Source organism: Propithecus coquereli, unplaced genomic scaffold, assembly GCF_000956105.1.
Source record: "Propithecus coquereli isolate 6110/MARCELLA unplaced genomic scaffold, Pcoq_1.0 Scaffold218, whole genome shotgun sequence".
NCBI lineage: Eukaryota > Metazoa > Chordata > Mammalia > Primates > Indriidae > Propithecus > Propithecus coquereli.
The window spans coordinates 2,060,259-2,078,105 of record NW_012146967.1 but is presented as its reverse complement, the minus strand read 5'-3'; the positions used below and the strand labels follow the sequence as shown (position 1 = coordinate 2,078,105).

The following is a 17,847-nucleotide window of genomic DNA, read 5'->3' as shown; positions in this document are numbered from 1 at the left end:
TCTCGCTCTTGCTCAGGCTGGTCTTGAACTCCTGAGCTCAAATGATCTACCATCTCGGCCTCCCAGAGTGCTAGGATTACAGGCGTGAGCCACTGCGCCCGGCCTAACTTGGTAGAATCTTAAAAATCACTAAAATTTTTAAGACACCTGGTGTTATTCCCTCCTTTTTTCCAAATGGAAAAATTAGGCCTAGAGAAATAAATGAGCTGCCCAAGATCGTATAACCAACTCATGAAAGTACGCAGACTAGAAGATGAGTTTCCTGACTGTCCTTTTTATATTCATCCCTTCCTATTTACATTTACCATTAACATTTCTAAATGTGTATCTGGTTTTTCTTACAGCTGTTTGATACATCAAATTTTTATAACAGTAATGTTTTGTTTCCATTTCTTAATGTAGAAGAGAACAACAATTCTAGGTCCAGGTCCCCAATGCTAGGAATCAAATCAACATTACTTAGCTTTTTTTGTTTTTTGTGGTTTTTTTTGGCTGGTATGAAAGAAACATTTAATGTTCAGGGTTTGGCTAATGTAATGGTCTTGGCTAGCAAAAATTTATCATTCATCAAAGATTGTTCACTACTATAATTCATCAAGTTAGAATTTAACCTATATATATTGAAGAGTTCTAACAAGAAAGCATATCAGAAGCAATGGTAATAGTTTATCAGCAACTCATGAGTGGAAAAGTTTGTATGGATAATTGTTTCCACTCTGTCTCTAAATCCATTTGGTATAAGTAAAATGAATCCTAAGAGGATTTTAGTTGCTTTAAAACAACAAAAATTTTTTTACTTGTTTTTGAACCAACTTTTTCAAACCAGCAAGTGTTTTGTGTTGTTTGAGATTTCTTTTGCCTAGAATAGCATATTATTGGATCAAACCATCTTCTGCATTTAAATGATGTCCTATCTTGTGAATTTGGCAGAGGGGCATGGGTTTTCACATGGGCCATAAAATATACTTACGTGAATACGCATATATACATGGAACGCTCATTATTTTATTCTGTTTTTTCCTTTGGCTACATACAGTAGTCTATATGAAAAGCCATTTATGAAAACTTCCTTTCAGATTTATTCACTATGTCTGGAGCCATAGAGGGAATTAATCCCTTTTTAATTGAATTAATGTTTTGATTTTTACTTTTTGTTTAGAGGTACTACATGCATGTGTTTTAAAAAAAAGTCTTAAAAAGCAGATCTCCCATACCCCCACTTCTAACCCTAACACCCACAGTTTCTCTGAGGGAGAAGATTTTTTTTCATTAACTAGCTGACTTACTTAAATTAGTGTCTTGGATTTTATTATTCCAATACAACAATAGTGAGAATTTTTAATAGGTAATCAATCCTGTTTCCCACATTGGACATAAAACTGGTTTAGACCTGATAACAATGCTTTTAGTTAATTGGGATGGTTGTGACAGTGGCTACAATACTGATGTCTCTTCTAGTGTGCATCTTCCCTCTATAACATTGACTCATTTTATTCTGTTTATATTGAGTAGATTTAGGAATGGGTTAGAGCATTCTTATACATATATGTATGTATAATAAACTATTACTGGTTTTTTCTGGTGTGTTTTCTGGTTAGGTTTTTTTCTCAGTTAAACTCTGACTTAATATAGGCTAACAAGATGACTTTTTCCTTTTTTTCTTTTCTTTTTTTTTGTATCCAAAAATCTTTTGAAGGATGGCTTTTTCTTTTAACCTTTTCTTTTCATGTTTTATTGAAGAAATGATAAACTTAGGAGACATTAGCCTAGGCAAAACTTGGATGATGCTATAATGATAGGTGTGTTACATAAATTATTGTTATTGTACAATTAAATCCTGCATCTTACAGATTTGGTGACAGATTGTTAAGCTACCCCCATGTGCATTCTAGGCCCTCTAGCAACTTTTTTTTTTTTTTTTTTTTGAGACAGAGTCTCACTATGTTGCCCGGCTAGAGTGCCATGGCGTCAGCCTAGCTCGCAGCAACCTCAAACTCCTGGGCTCAAGCGATCCTCCTGCCTCAGCCTCCCGAGTAGCTGGGACAACAGGCACGCGTCACCATGCCCGGCTAATTTTTTCTATATATTTTTAGTTGTCCAATTAATTTCTTTCTAATTTTAGTAGAGACGGGGTCTCGCTCTTGCTCAGGCTGGTCTCGAACTCCTGAGCTCAAGCAATCCGCCCGCCTCGGCCTCCCAGAGTGCTAGGATTACAGGCGTGAGCCACCGCGCCCGGCCTATTTTTAAGAAAGGACAATTTTTAAAATGAGATATTGTTTTTCTCCTAGTAGTTTACCAGACATTTGAATAGATCGCTAATAAATATTACTGGTAGGCGCCTGGAGACCAAATACTTTGGTGTACTACTCATGGCAATGCAAATTGTATAGTATATCTGATAGAAATTTGACTATCAAAATTTTAAATGTGCTTATCTTTGATCCATCAATTGTTTTTCAAGGAATTATTTCTAGGAGAAATAGGATAAATGCCCCAAAGTGTTTAAGATGTGTCCATAAAGATAAAGATACATGCCATAAAGTTTATTATAGCAATTTTTTTAAAACCCACCATTGGGAACAGCCCTTATCTAATCTGTAAGGGTTTGGAGAATTATAATGTGTTACCATACAGTCAGTTAAATAATGGTAGAATTACAGGTGATTTTTTTTTTCTTTGTGAGATAAATCAGAGTAGATTTTAGAATTTAAAAACACTTTACTGCCTCCTTGAAAAATCACCTCGTTCCTTGTAAGTCACAGTCTCCTCATTTAAAATCAATATAAGGAGGTATACAGAACTTATTAATATGGTTTTGTACATGTCCTTAATAAGTAGCTGCTCTGATTATTACTACCTCCAAATTTCTCACAGTTAACATTTTTTAGTAATCAGAAATAAAATATTACACTTACATACAGAGTACCTCTCAAAGGTTTGTTACAGACTAGTTCTTAGCATCAGCAGACATAAATTCAGATATTCTGACTCTCTGTGTATTCAGGTAAGTCTCTAAATTTTTTAAATAACCTTATTTGCAAAATGGAGATACCAACCAAAGTGCCAAACTCTGAGGGTTGTTTTGAGGGTCAAATGGGAGGATATTGTAAGTATAAGTAATTTGAAAAAGCAAAGTGCGATACAAACATGTTTAGTGTCAGAACTGCTTTTAAGCATAGTGCTAGATTGTCTGTTACCTAGCACAATGTCTGGAATCTAGTGGTTATACATTTGTTATTTACATGTTTTTGAATTGATAAATTGTGTATTTTTCCTGCATATTTGAAGTTTATGTATAATCCTTTGATCTGCAGATTTTGAGTTTTTCACTTGTTATGATAGAAAAAATAATTATTAAAGTTGGTGTATACTATCGCTCCTTTCTCTTGTTTTAGGAATGGAACATTGCTAAACTTTCAATTGAGTATGATTCTGAGCCCTTTGGGAAGGAACGAGATGCAGCTATTAAGAAACTGGCTACTGAAGCTGGAGTAGAAGTCATTGTACGAATTTCACATACATTATATGACCTAGACAAGTAAGTCTTTTTTATTTTTCATTTTTTTATTGTAGGTAAAATACATATAATATTTGCCATCTTAACCATATTAAAGTTTACAGTTCTGTGATTAAGTACATAGACAAGTAACTTTTAACCACTGGGACTTAAGTTTATAAAATGGAAATAATAACATATATCATAGAGTTGTGGGAGAATTAAATGAACGTATGGCAAATCCTTAGCATTTTTTTCATTTTCTATTTTTAGTTATTATGGACACATAATAGTTGCATATCTTTATAGGGTACATGTGGATGTTTTGATACAGGCATTATTTAGCTGCTGTGATTTTTATTCACCCAGTGACAGGTACCAAAATTATAGCTACAGTGCACAAGATTAAAATACTTAGTATTTCAGTTTCAAAATTATTATTAAGACTATTATAAAATGTTTTCCTTGACTACTCTAATTCATCCTACTGTGGTCTTGCCTTTCTGGGCTTTTAGCATTATTAATTTTATAGTTTTAATGATACATAGCCATAAATTGCCTTGATGTATTTTGATTGTCTTGTTATTTTATTTCATATGTATATATCTTATCTCTCTCTCTCTGGATTTTAAGTCCAGTTGCAGACTGAATGGAACATAACTTTGCATAGCTGTAGTCCTCTGAGCAATGGCATAATACCATATTTCCCAAAGTATATTCCTTGAAACACCAGTCTCTCATAATGCTTTGTCAGATAAAGATTCTGTGGTCAAATTTAAGTTTAGAAAGTATTATGTGCTATGAGTTTTAGAGCTTCATAAAATTTGTTAACTTATTAAAACTGCAAACAGTTGTCCTTATAAGTACTGAAATCTCATCATTTATGTACCTTTTAAATCATTTTACTTTGTTAGTAATTTACATATCTTATCAAGTTAATAAAACTAATTCTTTAAGTAATGTGACAAACTAGTTAATTTTATTTCACATTTCCAAGTGTATCAAAAATAATGGTTTGATTCAGATGATGGCTTTACTTGATATTAACTGGAAATTATAACTCCTTTGTTAATAAACTTGTCTTCTAGTTTACCAGTTTGCTTAACTTTAGGATAGCAAGGAGGAGGCAAAACAGGATAAGAACAGTTGCTTCTCAGTGGGAGACTCAGTGTTATGCATAAAATTAGTGTTTGTTGGATTGAATGTGAATATTTGCCATATATGTCATATTAAAATGTAACATATAGAAAATGTTTTTTTCTAAGGTTTTCATTTTGCTGTTATGTAATTAACAGTCTTCAATAGTATCATTGCAATATCATTACAATCAGTAAAATTTATTATGACCTTATGTATAAATTCAAAATACTACACCAAAGCAAAATTTACTTAAAGCAAAGAGGATAGCTTTTATGGTGATTATAGTTGATACATCATTACACGTGGTATAATGAAAAGGACACTGTATTTGGACTAAGAATACTTTGCTTTGCCATTTGTTGGCTATGTGACTGTAGTTTACTTAATGCTCCTGATAGGCTTCAGTTTCCACATCTATAAAATGATGGGGTTGGATTTCACCTATAATTATTTATTGAGGCCCAAAATGCTAATAAACAAGTAGCCAGAGTGAAAAAGAATAATTAGTTATTCCAAAGTAGTTTCTAATCTAAATTACCATTGGCAAAGCTAGTTATTCCTTTTTTTTTGAAGTATGACTTAATTGAGGCAATTAATGATCATAAGTAAATTTAAAAGGTACTTAAATTTAAATAATTTGAGATGTTAGAGCTTATGTGTCCTAAGTATATGACATAGATACATATGCTGACATCTCTAATGAAGGCATGAGCACAATGGAAAATAGCAAGTAATTGTCACTACAGTTTTGTAGAATCCTAATTAGTGAAACTTGCTGGAGGAAATAAGGAGATGTAGGTCAAAGGATATAAAGTCACAAATATGTGAGATGAACAAACCTAAAAATCTAGTAGTACAACATGAGGACTATAGTTAATAAAATTGTATTATATTTGGGATTTTTGTTAAATAAGTAGATTTTAGCAACTTTTGTCACACACACATAAAAGCAACTATGTGAGATTATAGATATGTTAATTTGTTTCACTATAGTAACCATTTGACCTATGTGTTTCCTATAGCATCATGTAATAAACCTCAAATATACCCAATAAAATATTTTTTAAATAAGACTTGTTGATTACATCTTAATATAATTATCAGCCTGGTTTAGTTTTTATTGATAATTGATAGTTTCTTTGATCTGGGTCATAACATGTTTTTTTACATGTTCATGCATATTAACTTTTTGTTATTGCCTCAGGCTAATTTACCCACTTAGTTGTTTTTACTCCTAAGTCCTTAATATTATTTTGTTTTCTATAGGCAGTGTTCTGTGACCTAAGGTCCTTAATAGTCTTTGTCTTAAAGGTTTGGGTATTTTCATACCATATATTTTTTATACCTAACAGATGGTCTAGAAGATGAAGAGAATGATTTTTGGACTCCTTAATTATTTTGAACACATTTCTGGGTCATATAAGAAGCTAACATTCTCTTAAAAGTCTTAAATGGTTAATTTTATTTTCTGGTTTTAAGCCTTTTCAGGGCTTATGAACCAAAATATATTGTCATTTTTTTTATACTAACTGCATTTTACTAACTCTTAAAATAGGATCATAGAACTCAATGGTGGACAACCGCCTCTAACTTATAAAAGATTCCAGACTCTCATCAGCAAAATGGAACCACTAGAGATACCAGTAGAGACAATTACTTCAGAAGTGATAGAAAAGTGCACAACTCCTCTGTCTGATGACCATGATGAGAAATATGGAGTCCCTTCACTGGAAGAGCTAGGTGAGTGTAAACTGCAATGAGTGTGGAGCTTAAGAGTTAATAAACCGGTAATCACTCAGAAGATTCCACTTCCAATTTTGCCATGTATTTTGCATTAGTAGGGAAAGAAATAAAGGGGACAAAAAGAAGAAAGAAAAGAAACTAAGAAGTGATAAATCTGTACATTATTTATGTGCTCTATAAATATGTGATCTGTTGTTATCACCTTAAGGTATACATACTAAAGAATAGAGATCATGTCATGTCCTCTGTACATGAGGGCCTATTCAGGCCCTCAGTTCATTTTTATGCTACTCTCATAATTTTTCTGCAAAGCCATTTGTTGTCTGAATTTAAAAATTATTTTAGTTTCAGAAGAACGATTTTTTTTCTTTTCTTTTCTTTTTTATCTTTTAGGTTTTGATACAGATGGCTTATCCTCCGCAGTGTGGCCAGGTGGAGAAACTGAAGCACTTACACGTTTGGAAAGGCATTTGGAAAGAAAAGTATGATAATGTTCACCATACAGCCATACTCCTATTCCCCAAATGTCATTTAAAATAATTTCATTATCTTTTAAAAACAAAGAATAGACTGTTGAAAAGGGAGGATCGAGGGAAATAGTAAAAATAGCACAACCCTAATTATTTGAAAATTAACACCTATGTCCTCATTTAAATGCCCTTTCCCCTCCTCTTATTATTTCTTCTTTAGCTACTACCATACTATCTCCTCTGTTCTTTCTACCTAAGCTTGTATCTGATGACCATAACTTTGAAGCTAGGATAGAATTCTTCTATTTCATCTTTACCTCAGTGTTGAAGAGACAGGTCGAAGGTGCTCTCAGCCTTGTGTTGAAAATTTGAAGATAATTTATTTCACATGAGGATAGCCAAAGCAAAAGAATGCTCATTTTTTTATCCTGTCTTTTTTTTTTTTATTCAAACATGTAATTTGTGGCTAAGATAAGATTTTATTCCCTAAGAACTATGTAACTTTTTAAAAATCTCAATTTTGAGCACTCTTTTAAAATGGAAAAGGCAATTAATTAATGTAATTTTCTCTGGTTTTCAGGCTTGGGTGGCAAACTTTGAAAGACCACGAATGAATGCAAATTCCCTCCTTGCAAGCCCTACTGGACTCAGTCCTTATCTCCGATTTGGTTGTTTGTCATGTCGACTATTTTACTTCAAACTAACAGATCTCTACAAAAAGGTATTATCTAAAATTGGAGCTTAAGGCCGGGCGCGGTAGCTTACACCTGTAATCCTAGCATTCTGGGAGGCTGGGATGGGAGGATCACTTGAGGTCAGGAGTTTGAGACCAGCCTGAGCAAGAGTGAGACCCTGTCTCTACAAAAACCAGAAAAATTAGCCGGGCCTGGTGGCATGTGCCTGTAGTCCCAGCTATTGGGGAGACTGAGGCAGGAGAATTGCTTGAGCCCAGGAGTTGAGGTTGCACTGAGCTATGATGATGCCATTGCGCTTTAACCAGGGCAACAAAGTGAGACTCTGTCTCCAAAAAGATAAATAAATAAAAACTTAAAAAATAATAAAATTGGAGCTTAATTTTCAAAATACTTTTAAAGAAATTGCTAATAATACTTCTTTGCTTTTTGATCATAGGTAAAAAAGAACAGTTCCCCTCCTCTTTCTCTTTATGGGCAACTATTATGGCGTGAATTTTTCTATACAGCAGCAACAAATAATCCACGCTTTGATAAAATGGAAGGAAACCCCATCTGTGTTCAGATTCCTTGGGATAAGAATCCTGAGGCTTTAGCCAAATGGGCAGAAGGCCGGACAGGCTTTCCGTGGATTGATGCCATCATGACACAGCTTCGTCAGGAGGGTTGGATTCACCATTTAGCCAGACATGCAGTTGCTTGCTTCCTGACACGAGGTGACCTGTGGATTAGTTGGGAAGAAGGAATGAAGGTAGGTGTTCTGACTAATATAGCATGGTCTTATTTTGAACGAATCTATACTTTATTGAAACAAATCCTAAAAGTTGTCTATTATATAGATTCATTTGTAGTCTAGTTTTTCAGTAGATGAAACATTTAATCCTCAAAATACAGGCACACTTTTGGAGAGCAGGATAGTATAATCAGACAGGAGCAATGGGAAAACTGGTTAAATTGATTAACCTAAAGTCATTTCAGTAGTTAAACCAGCATAGCCATTAAGGGAATTATAAGGTTTAACACTCTGGATTTATTGGATAGATATTTTTATAAGTGATCATTCCTGTCACAAAAAGGATTCACCCAGGAGTTCTTAGAAATAATGAATTCATATTATAAATTTTAAAATAAATAATTTTACCTCACTTCAGTACCACAGCTTTTTTGTAATTCTTCTATTATGAAAAGGGAAGCATGCTACATTTTGTGATATCATCTTATAGTTAAACCTAACAGAACTTACATACATGTTTTACCTTTCTGGCTATATCATGAATTTTCCCTATCCAAGGACTGTTTCTGATCCTGTATTTTTTTTGCATCTCGTATATTCCCTAGTACACAGTTGTACACAGAGAAAAATGTATAGCACACACTTAATGAAAGCACAAAAATCACTTATTTTAATTCTGCTTTCTTTTGGATCAAGGAATTTGAAATTCAAACTATGTAATGCTAGTGCATTTTTTAAAAAGTATATTTGTATCTGGATGTGCTTCCTTTTTCCAGGCCAATGTATTAAGCTTCTAAGTTTTTTTGGTTATTTGGTAGCATTTTTGCTTTCTTGAAAGTAGTTTACTGCATTTTCTCTATCTGCTAATATCCTATCTTACCCTTTCAGTCAGTAACTTGAGTAATTTTTTATCCTTCCTCCCCCAATAACATGGCAAAGGTTGGAACAGTAAATTCTATTCAGAAGTCTACTATATTACCAATATGTTTCTTTCCCTGAAATAGCTCATTATAGAACAGAGCATACACAAGGAAGCTAATTTTGGATTGTTTAATTTTACAGTGCTTTGGTAGATTTTCTTTGCTTTGACTTTTAATCTACAATGACCTCGAAAATGCTTGCTTTGAGAATTATGTGTGTGTAAACTAATTGGTTACTGTTACTTCTGAAGGTATTTGAAGAATTATTGCTTGATGCAGATTGGAGTATAAATGCTGGAAGTTGGATGTGGCTGTCTTGTAGTTCCTTTTTCCAACAGTTTTTTCACTGCTATTGTCCTGCTAGTTTTGGTAGGAGAACAGATCCCAATGGAGACTACATCAGGTAAATCAAGAGTGATTATTATTCAGTTTGGAATAGTTAATCCAAGAAGAACTTTTCATGTTTAAGCAATGCTTAAAGTATTCCCACTCAAGATTGGCAGCAGAAATGAGGAGAAGGGTAAACAGATCATTTAAATGGTATTGATTTGATTTTGGTCACTCATAGCTAGTAGTTCATTATAATTTGCTTATAGTGCATTTTATTAATAATTTTTCTTACTTCTCCCAAAAGGCGTTATTTGCCTGTTCTAAGAGGCTTCCCTGCAAAATATATCTATGATCCCTGGAATGCACCAGAAGGTATCCAAAAAGTAGCCAAATGTTTGATAGGAGTTAATTATCCTAAACCAATGGTGAACCATGCTGAGGCAAGCCGTTTGAATATTGAAAGGATGAAACAGATCTATCAGCAGCTTTCACGATATAGAGGACTAGGTATGTCAGTAACTACCTTTGATTTGTTCCTTTGGCAGCTGTTTACATACCTATCCTTGAATTTGATCTTGATCATAATTTAATAGGAAATTTTCTTGCCCTTTAGGTCTTCTTGCGTCAGTACCTTCTAATCCTAATGGGAACGGAGGCTTCATGGAGTATTCTTCTGCGGAAAATATCCCAGGTTGTAGCAGCAGTGGAAGTAAGTGAAAAGGAAATTTCTGTAATATAAAGAGATTAATAATCAGATACATTGTTTATTGAACCTCGTTGTAATATGTTTTATAAAAATCTATCTTGAAAATTAATAGGTTTTTTGTACACATGCATGCATGTGCACCCACACACAGGTACCCTCACTCAATCAACGACATTTTAGAGATGGAAAATATTACATGTAGTAGATACTGTCAAATTAAAGATCTTGCAGACTGAATGAGGAGAGCAATTTTAAGGATAAATGAAACTCAAATCTCATATTTTCATAATGCTCATTATTTTTTACTCTCTTTTAGATACATATCAGGTGTAAGATACTTAAGGAAGGTCAATGGCCCTGTGAACATGACCAAGAGATTTATCATACACACGCATAGGGGCCTCTAGTCCTTTATACACATGAATTTTTTCTTACAAAGTCTGGTCTGTGATAGTTTTCTGGATGTTATGTGTTTAGTTACCATGTGAATTCTTAATATGTATGATATTAATAATGTCAAGATGTCTTTATGTACTAGGAATTTGAATCAAATCGGTTTCCTGTGGCTCTAATTAAAAATAGCCTGAGGCCAAGTAATTCCATTAACAACAAGGCAGCATTTGAGGAATGCTTACTTAAAAATAAAAAGTCAGATGTTCTAGATTAAGAATAAAATCTTCTAAAAAATTGAACCATTCTGAATTCAGAAATATCCTGTATCCTTATGAGAGCAGCATGTATTTTATCCTCTGAGAGTTAGTTTCAGAAGCAAGGAATAAAAGCACTCACATTCTGACTGCCTTGTGCTCAGTCATAGGGGATTTTTGCCTATATTCTCACAGTAACCTGAGGGTCAGATGGGGGTGGGATCTACATTTTATGATTGGAGAAATAATCCTAGAAAGGTTAGGAAACTTAGCCAAGATCCTACAGTTAATAAGTAGTTGAGCTAAGATTCAGATCCAAGTCTGACTAGCCTCAAAGCTCATACTTTTTCCTGCATCACTGGGCCTTTGCAAATGGAATGCTAGTGTATATATGCGATCAAAGATAAAAGATTTTATTACTGGAATGTGATTCACCCAGCAGTCAAATTTTAATCATTGCCAATGATGGTAGTGTACTTTAGAAATGTTCTTTCTCAGGATCTCCTACAGTCTGAAGTAAACTTCAACCAGCTGTGATTTCAAAAGTTCTTTCAGATCTCCTATTCAGTTCACAGCCTGCCTTGTCAGCCCACACATGAGCGTGAGGGACAGAAGCTCTATGAGGCACTAAAATAACAGGCAGGTAGCAGAGGGATGGCAACCAGCAGGCCCCAGGTGCCTGGCTGATGGACAGCGATGATATGCACTGCTTCTTAGTCCACTCAAACCTGTATCCCTTTATTTGGAATTATCTTCAAAAGCTAATCATGGTAGCAAGTTAAATTGGGATAATTTTGCTTCACAAATTTATAAACATAAGGTAGTTTATGATGTAATAGAAGAATTAATAAATCTTGAAACATTTTAATCGTGTAAGTATTTGCCTGTAACACTTTGTAGCTAGGTTCTGTAAGGCTTTCAAAAGATATAGAAGACATAAAAAGCTACATAGAGCTTACAGTCTAAATGGGGGTGTGGAGGGGCAACAAAAGCAAATGAAAAGAAGTGATAAATTGTAAGATCCTGCCTCCATGTGCAATAGGAGAAAATGGGGAGATCATTGAGAACTGAAGGAACTAGAGAAATTTTCTTGAAGGTGGTGGGTTGGGTAGCATGTGGGTAGCCAGATTAAGGAGAAAACATCTTAGACCTGGAAGTGGGCATAATTATGAAAAGATCCTTAAGACTTGGACTATGCTATTAAGCATTTCTCGCCTCAGGATTCTGCTCCATTTGAAAGGACTCACATGCTTTTAAAGGCCATCTCTTTATACCCTACACTTACCCTGTCTAGGCTTTTATTTTACAGTACCTTACAAAGCACATTAAAGGGCAAAATTCTTTATGACTTTTCTTAGGTTTTTAAAAGACTGTAGAACATTTGTAATCTCTGCAATACAAATCGTATTTTTCTCCTCTCTTTTTTGTGATTTTTTGTGTGTGTGTGTGTGTGCTCAGGAAAGGAATAAGCCACACATAGATATCTTAAAGTACTTTTGTTCTTATAATAAAACAGATCACAATCTGTTTCCTATAGCGATATAATTTTAGTTTTTCTTTAATTTTCAGTTTGTTTTTTTTCTATTATAAAATATCTTTTCATCATCAGCATTATTAGTCATTAGGGAAATGCAAATTAAAACCACTAGGGATAGTACTTTGCTCCCACTTAGGGTGACCAACTACCCCTGATTGCCTGGGATTAAGGGGTTTCCTGGAACACAGAATTTTTATTGCTATAGCCTGGAAAGTCCAGGCAGACTGGGGCTAGTTGATCACCCTATACCCACTAGAGTAGCTGAAATAAAAAAGGCAACACCAAGTGTTGTGGAGGATAGGGAAAAACTAAATCCCTTATACATTGCTGAGAGGTGGGGTATAAAATATAAAATAGTACAGCCACTTTGGAAAACAGTTTGCCAGTTTCTTAAAAAGCTAGACATAAATTTACTACACAACCCAGAAATTCCATTCCTAAGTATCTACCGAAAAGAAATGAAAACAAGGGCGGGCTCAGTGGCTCACACCTGTAATCCTAGCACTCTGGGAGGCCAAGACAGGAGGATTGCTTGGGCTCCGGAGTTCAGACCAGCCTGAGCAAAATCAAGATTCTGTCTCTACTAAAAGAAGAAAAATTAGCCAGGCATTGTGGTGTGCACCTGTAGTCCCAGCTACTCGGAAGGCTGAGGCAGGAGGATCCTTGAGCCCATGAGTTTGAGGTTGCAGTGGGCTACAATGATGCTAGCACACTCTAGCCAGGGTGACAGAGCAAGACTCTGTCTAAAAAAGAAAAAAAAAAAAAAAACATATGTCCACGCAAAGATGTATAAATGAATGTTTATAGCAGCTTTATGTATAATAGTAAAAATGTAATATAACCATACAATGGAATGTTATTCATGAAAAAGAACAAAATGCTGATATATGCCACAACATGTATGAACCTCAAGCCCATTATGTTAAGTTAAAGAAGGCAGACACAAAAGACCACATACTGCATGATTCCATTTATGTGAACTATCAGAAAAGGCAAATCTTTAAAGACAAAGTAGATTAGTGATTACCTTGGGTCTAGGGGTAAGAATGGAGAATGAATGTATATGGGCGTGAGGGATATTTTTGGAGGGGATGGAAATGTTCCAGAACTGGATTGTGGTGATGGTTACATAACACTATAAGTTAACTTAAAAAAATCATTGAATTGTGCCTTAAAATAGGTGAATTTTATGACATATGAGTTATACCTCAAAGGTGCTTTAAAAAAAAAACCATTCACTATAGAGAATTTTTTAAAACTCAGAAAATAGAAAAGAGGAAGAACAAAAATCCAACAGAGATAGTCACTATTAAAATTTTGGTGTATTTCCTTTCAGTATATTTTTATGCAGTTTTTCCCCCACATTAATTTTTAAGTCAGAATTGTGTAAGTGAAAAATTCTTTCAGTGCTATTGAAGGCATAACATGAGGGGACTTCTCAAAACTTTTTTAAAAACAAGAACTGCTTTTAAAAACAAAAAAGGTATTTTCACTCTATGGTTCCCATCTTGTACAACTCTTGACATTTTGAAATTTAACTGCTGTAATAACTCTGAAGACATATGAATATGGGGATTTTCATTTTGGTGAGTGACTAAGCTAATAACAAGCCAATTGATCAGCAAAGCTTTGTTCTATACTCACTGTCTCTTGCAGTGTTATTCCCATGAAGATATAATTTACTACATTTCATAGGCTATAGTGGTATTCATGAATTTAGGGAGTTGGAAGATCTTGAGTAGTTATCATGTAGCTCTCTAAAGAAATAAAATACTGTCTTAAGAAAATTCTCAATTATGTATTGGGCATATTAATTTCTCCCCTCCTCCCCAAAGGTAATCACTCTCCTGATTCCTAATACTGTAGTTTGTTTTGTACCTTTATAGAAATTGAATCGTTTAGTCTGTATTCTTTTTTGTGTCTAGTTGCTTTCACTCCATATTTTGAAATCATTCTATTTGTTTATATATGTTCACTCCATATTTTGAAATCATTCTATTTGTTTATATATGTATGTACACTCCAAAGGGGTCAGAGTGGGCCTACATCCAAGCAGACAGTGGCCATTCTCATTTTTAAACTTATTACTGGAAGAAGGAATAGAATTGAACTTGAGAAAATAAAACTAAGGTGACTAGTTTATGACTTATCCTAAGGGCCACCTCTGTGAATCTTCCAGTAAAATGGACTGTTCCTTCCTTAGAGGCCCCACTGTGTCCTGCACCAACATGCATCCCAATACCTGACAACGCTGCTTTGCACATTGTGATTTTATCTATCTATCTCCTCCTACTGGGCTGTGAACCCCTTTAAGGCAGACCCCATGTCTTAGTAGTATTTGTATCCTTAGTAGCTGGTATAGTCCCTAGCATAAAAAGGCACTCAGCAAAGGTGTAGGATATAAATAAATAAAATAATAAAATGTGTATAAATGAATATGATAATTAAAAATGTTATTTGTTGACTTACTGTGATAACAATATAAATGACATAAAACAATTTTAAACATTTTTAAGTGTACAGTTCAGTGTCATTAAGTACATTCACATAATTGCTTGGATTTTTAAATAGTGTTATACAGTACTCAGGGGAGGCCCTACTGATGGTAAGACCAGGAATAGCACCATTCAATGGTGAATTTGCCCATGGTGCAGAGTCTGCCCTTCAGGCTTACAGGTCCAAAAACTGAATGTTTTCAGTAATTAGAGATGAACATTCTGTGAATGACAGACTAGAAATTTTAAGATAATGTGAATTAAAGTATCAATAGGCAATACCAGTTTATTTATTTATGGTGGAGATATCCCTTTCTAATGATGGATGGTCTCCTCCCTGATCCAGGGCATCTACTTTCCCAATTTTGAGTACCTAAAAAAGCTGAATTCTTTTATCCAGAGAAATCTGATGAGCACAAAATTAAAATAAAAATAAGCACATAGGCTTGCTCAGGCCATAAGGTAACCTATCCAGGGGCCAGAATTCTCATATTTTTCTATAATCTGGACACACTGACAAAAGTGGTTCTCTAAAACTTTTCTATGTTAGCCAACCTATTCTCCTGTAACATTGTTTGGTTTTAGAAGGATTGATGTAATTGCTCGGGCTAGGTAACTGCCACAAAGTCCTATGTCTTCCCCTTGTGTCATTTGAATTGTTTAACTCATCTGGCAGGCCCTCATTCCCTTATCTCCAAGGAAGTATGTTTTGAAGGGTTCAAAAGGAGGATTGTGGAAGAATGGGACAAGAGTGAAGGAAGGATTTCTGTCTCACTGTTGCCCCAGTGTTTTGCCTTTATCATCAAGTTTCTAATTGTAATCTAGTAAGAAATTTTTTTTTTTTTTAGAAAACAATTATCACTGATTGTTCCTTTGAACTGTCAACATTCCTATGAGCCTAAATTTAAGTTTTATAGATTTGAGCATGTGATTTTTGGTTCATAGGAAGGTTGAGATTTAGTCTTAAATGCATATAAAAGTGACCTTAAATACTGAAAATTGGATTTTTAGTCTTAATATTTACATCTTAGATTTGGTTTTCAGTAATTTTACTATGTTTTAAATACTAACAGATTGCTCTCAAGGAAGTGGTATTTTACATTATGCTCATGGCGACAGTCAGCAGACTCACCTATTGAAGCAAGGTAAGAATGAAACATTTGAGCATACTGCTCTCACTTTTCCTATCTTAAGCATACTTTTTTTTTGTTTGTTTGTTTGTTTTGGAGACGAGGTTTCTCTCTGTTGCCCAGGCTAGAGTGCATTGGCATAATCACTGCTCACTGCAACCTCAAGCTCCTGGGCTCAGGTGATCCTCCCGTCTCAGCCTCTCAGAGTGCTAGGATTACAGGCATGAGCCACGGTGCTTGGCCTTAAATGTACATTTTTAAATGTGTAGGAAGAAGCTCCATGGGCACTGGTCTCAGCGGTGGGAAACGCCCTAGTCAGGAAGAGGACACGCAGAGTATTGGTCCTAAAGTCCAGAGACAGAGCACAAATTAGGTAAATATTTTAGAGCTTTATTTCTTGTTTTAGTAGAGTGTATAATTAACATAAATTAAGATAATTTCCAAAGTGGAACTCATCTCTATTTTCAAACCAGAGAATCTTAAGGCATAAATTTGTAAGTGATTGTTACAGAATCAGTCAATTTTTGGACAAGAGAGATCCATGTGTACTGGACAAATTGCTGCACCCAGTTTTATGGTCATCTGAATTGATGCTCTTTAAATCTGAAAAACTTAAGATTTTATGGTCAAATTTTTCATTTCTTTACTATGTGATCATGAGTCTAAAGCAATTAAAGTGGTCCTTTTTATTTTAGTGGCATTAATATAATCTTTTTATGAACTTTCCCCCAAACCTTTGCCTCTTAAATGTTTACAGATTTCTTTTGTTTGTTGTGATGCTTCTAAACTCTAAATTCTTTCCAGTCTGGAGTAGTTTAAATTTTTTAAAATGCTGGGCTTTTATAGAAGTATCAAAAAGCCATGACTGCATTCAGTTTAATTGGATTTGGGATGCTGTTTTATGATTAAATTAATACGAAAAGTATTTATATAGTATATTTACCAGTTTTTAAAAACTTTGTTTCTTCAGTTATCTTAAACTGTTTACATTTTTATCACTTAGTTTTTTATGCCAATCTAATTAGACTATAAATATCTTGAAGATCAATAAACACTCATCAAATTTTTATCATTTAATTCTTTGCAATCAAGCTTTACTCAGTTTTTTTTCCCTTAAATCACAGAAAACATTCAGGAGGAATACTGTTGCAGCTGAAATTGGTGGGGAGTTCAATACTTTTCAATTAAATTATTTTAAAATGTTCTTCATTGATGGAAAGCAGTTACATTTTGAAACGTGTTGTTTCTAATGACATTTCTGTGGTTTTTAACTTTTTAATGAATTTCACATAGGACAAATGGTAATTTGTATATAAAGAACTTGGTAAAAGAATTTGCTTAATGTAAATATAAATAGTTACGATTAGTATAGACCCATCAATATATTTTTGATAATTTTTCATGTATGGTAAAATGTTAACAAACTGATATTCTGATATAAAACTCAAAGTTTTGAGAGTCAATGTGGGCAAACAGGAGGTTTTTAGACTTTCTTAAGAGACTTTGTTAAAATTTTAGGACAAAATTTTCTTGACGTTGTTTGATCTAACTTTGTACTCTTTGATAATAATGTTTTAGAAAATGTGCATAATCAAAACTAGTAGTTGTAGCCTCTGTTAACACAAATATGTTTTAAAGCATCATGTATACCAGTTTTGACTCAAACATACAGAAGATCATGTGTTAAGTTCTCTTTGTCTCCCTTTCTTTGTTCATTTACAGTTAAAGTGACCTTGTTATTAAAGTATATGCAAATATGAAATCTTGTTTAATTTGAGTTTTTTTTTTCTTTTTTGATTTTGGTAAGG

The 17,847-nt window shown here is 34.1% G+C and overlaps 1 protein-coding gene across 1 annotated transcript in view; it reads left to right on the top strand.

Annotated features, from left to right (window-relative positions):
• CRY1 (cryptochrome circadian clock 1) overlaps window positions 1-17,737 on the top strand; it is a 63,265-nt gene extending 45,528 nt beyond the window's left edge. Inside the window, exons 3-13 of the mRNA XM_012644699.1 lie at window positions 3,396-3,538; window positions 6,192-6,376; window positions 6,773-6,861; window positions 7,430-7,570; window positions 7,981-8,292; window positions 9,446-9,597; window positions 9,829-10,031; window positions 10,138-10,233; window positions 15,983-16,054; window positions 16,309-16,412; window positions 17,164-17,737. Of these exons, the coding sequence (XP_012500153.1) occupies window positions 3,396-3,538; window positions 6,192-6,376; window positions 6,773-6,861; window positions 7,430-7,570; window positions 7,981-8,292; window positions 9,446-9,597; window positions 9,829-10,031; window positions 10,138-10,233; window positions 15,983-16,054; window positions 16,309-16,412 (1,497 nt within the window). The 3' untranslated portion in view covers window positions 17,164-17,737. The remainder of the gene's footprint in view (window positions 1-3,395; window positions 3,539-6,191; window positions 6,377-6,772; window positions 6,862-7,429; window positions 7,571-7,980; window positions 8,293-9,445; window positions 9,598-9,828; window positions 10,032-10,137; window positions 10,234-15,982; window positions 16,055-16,308; window positions 16,413-17,163) is intronic.
• Window positions 17,738-17,847: the final 110 nt, after the last annotated feature.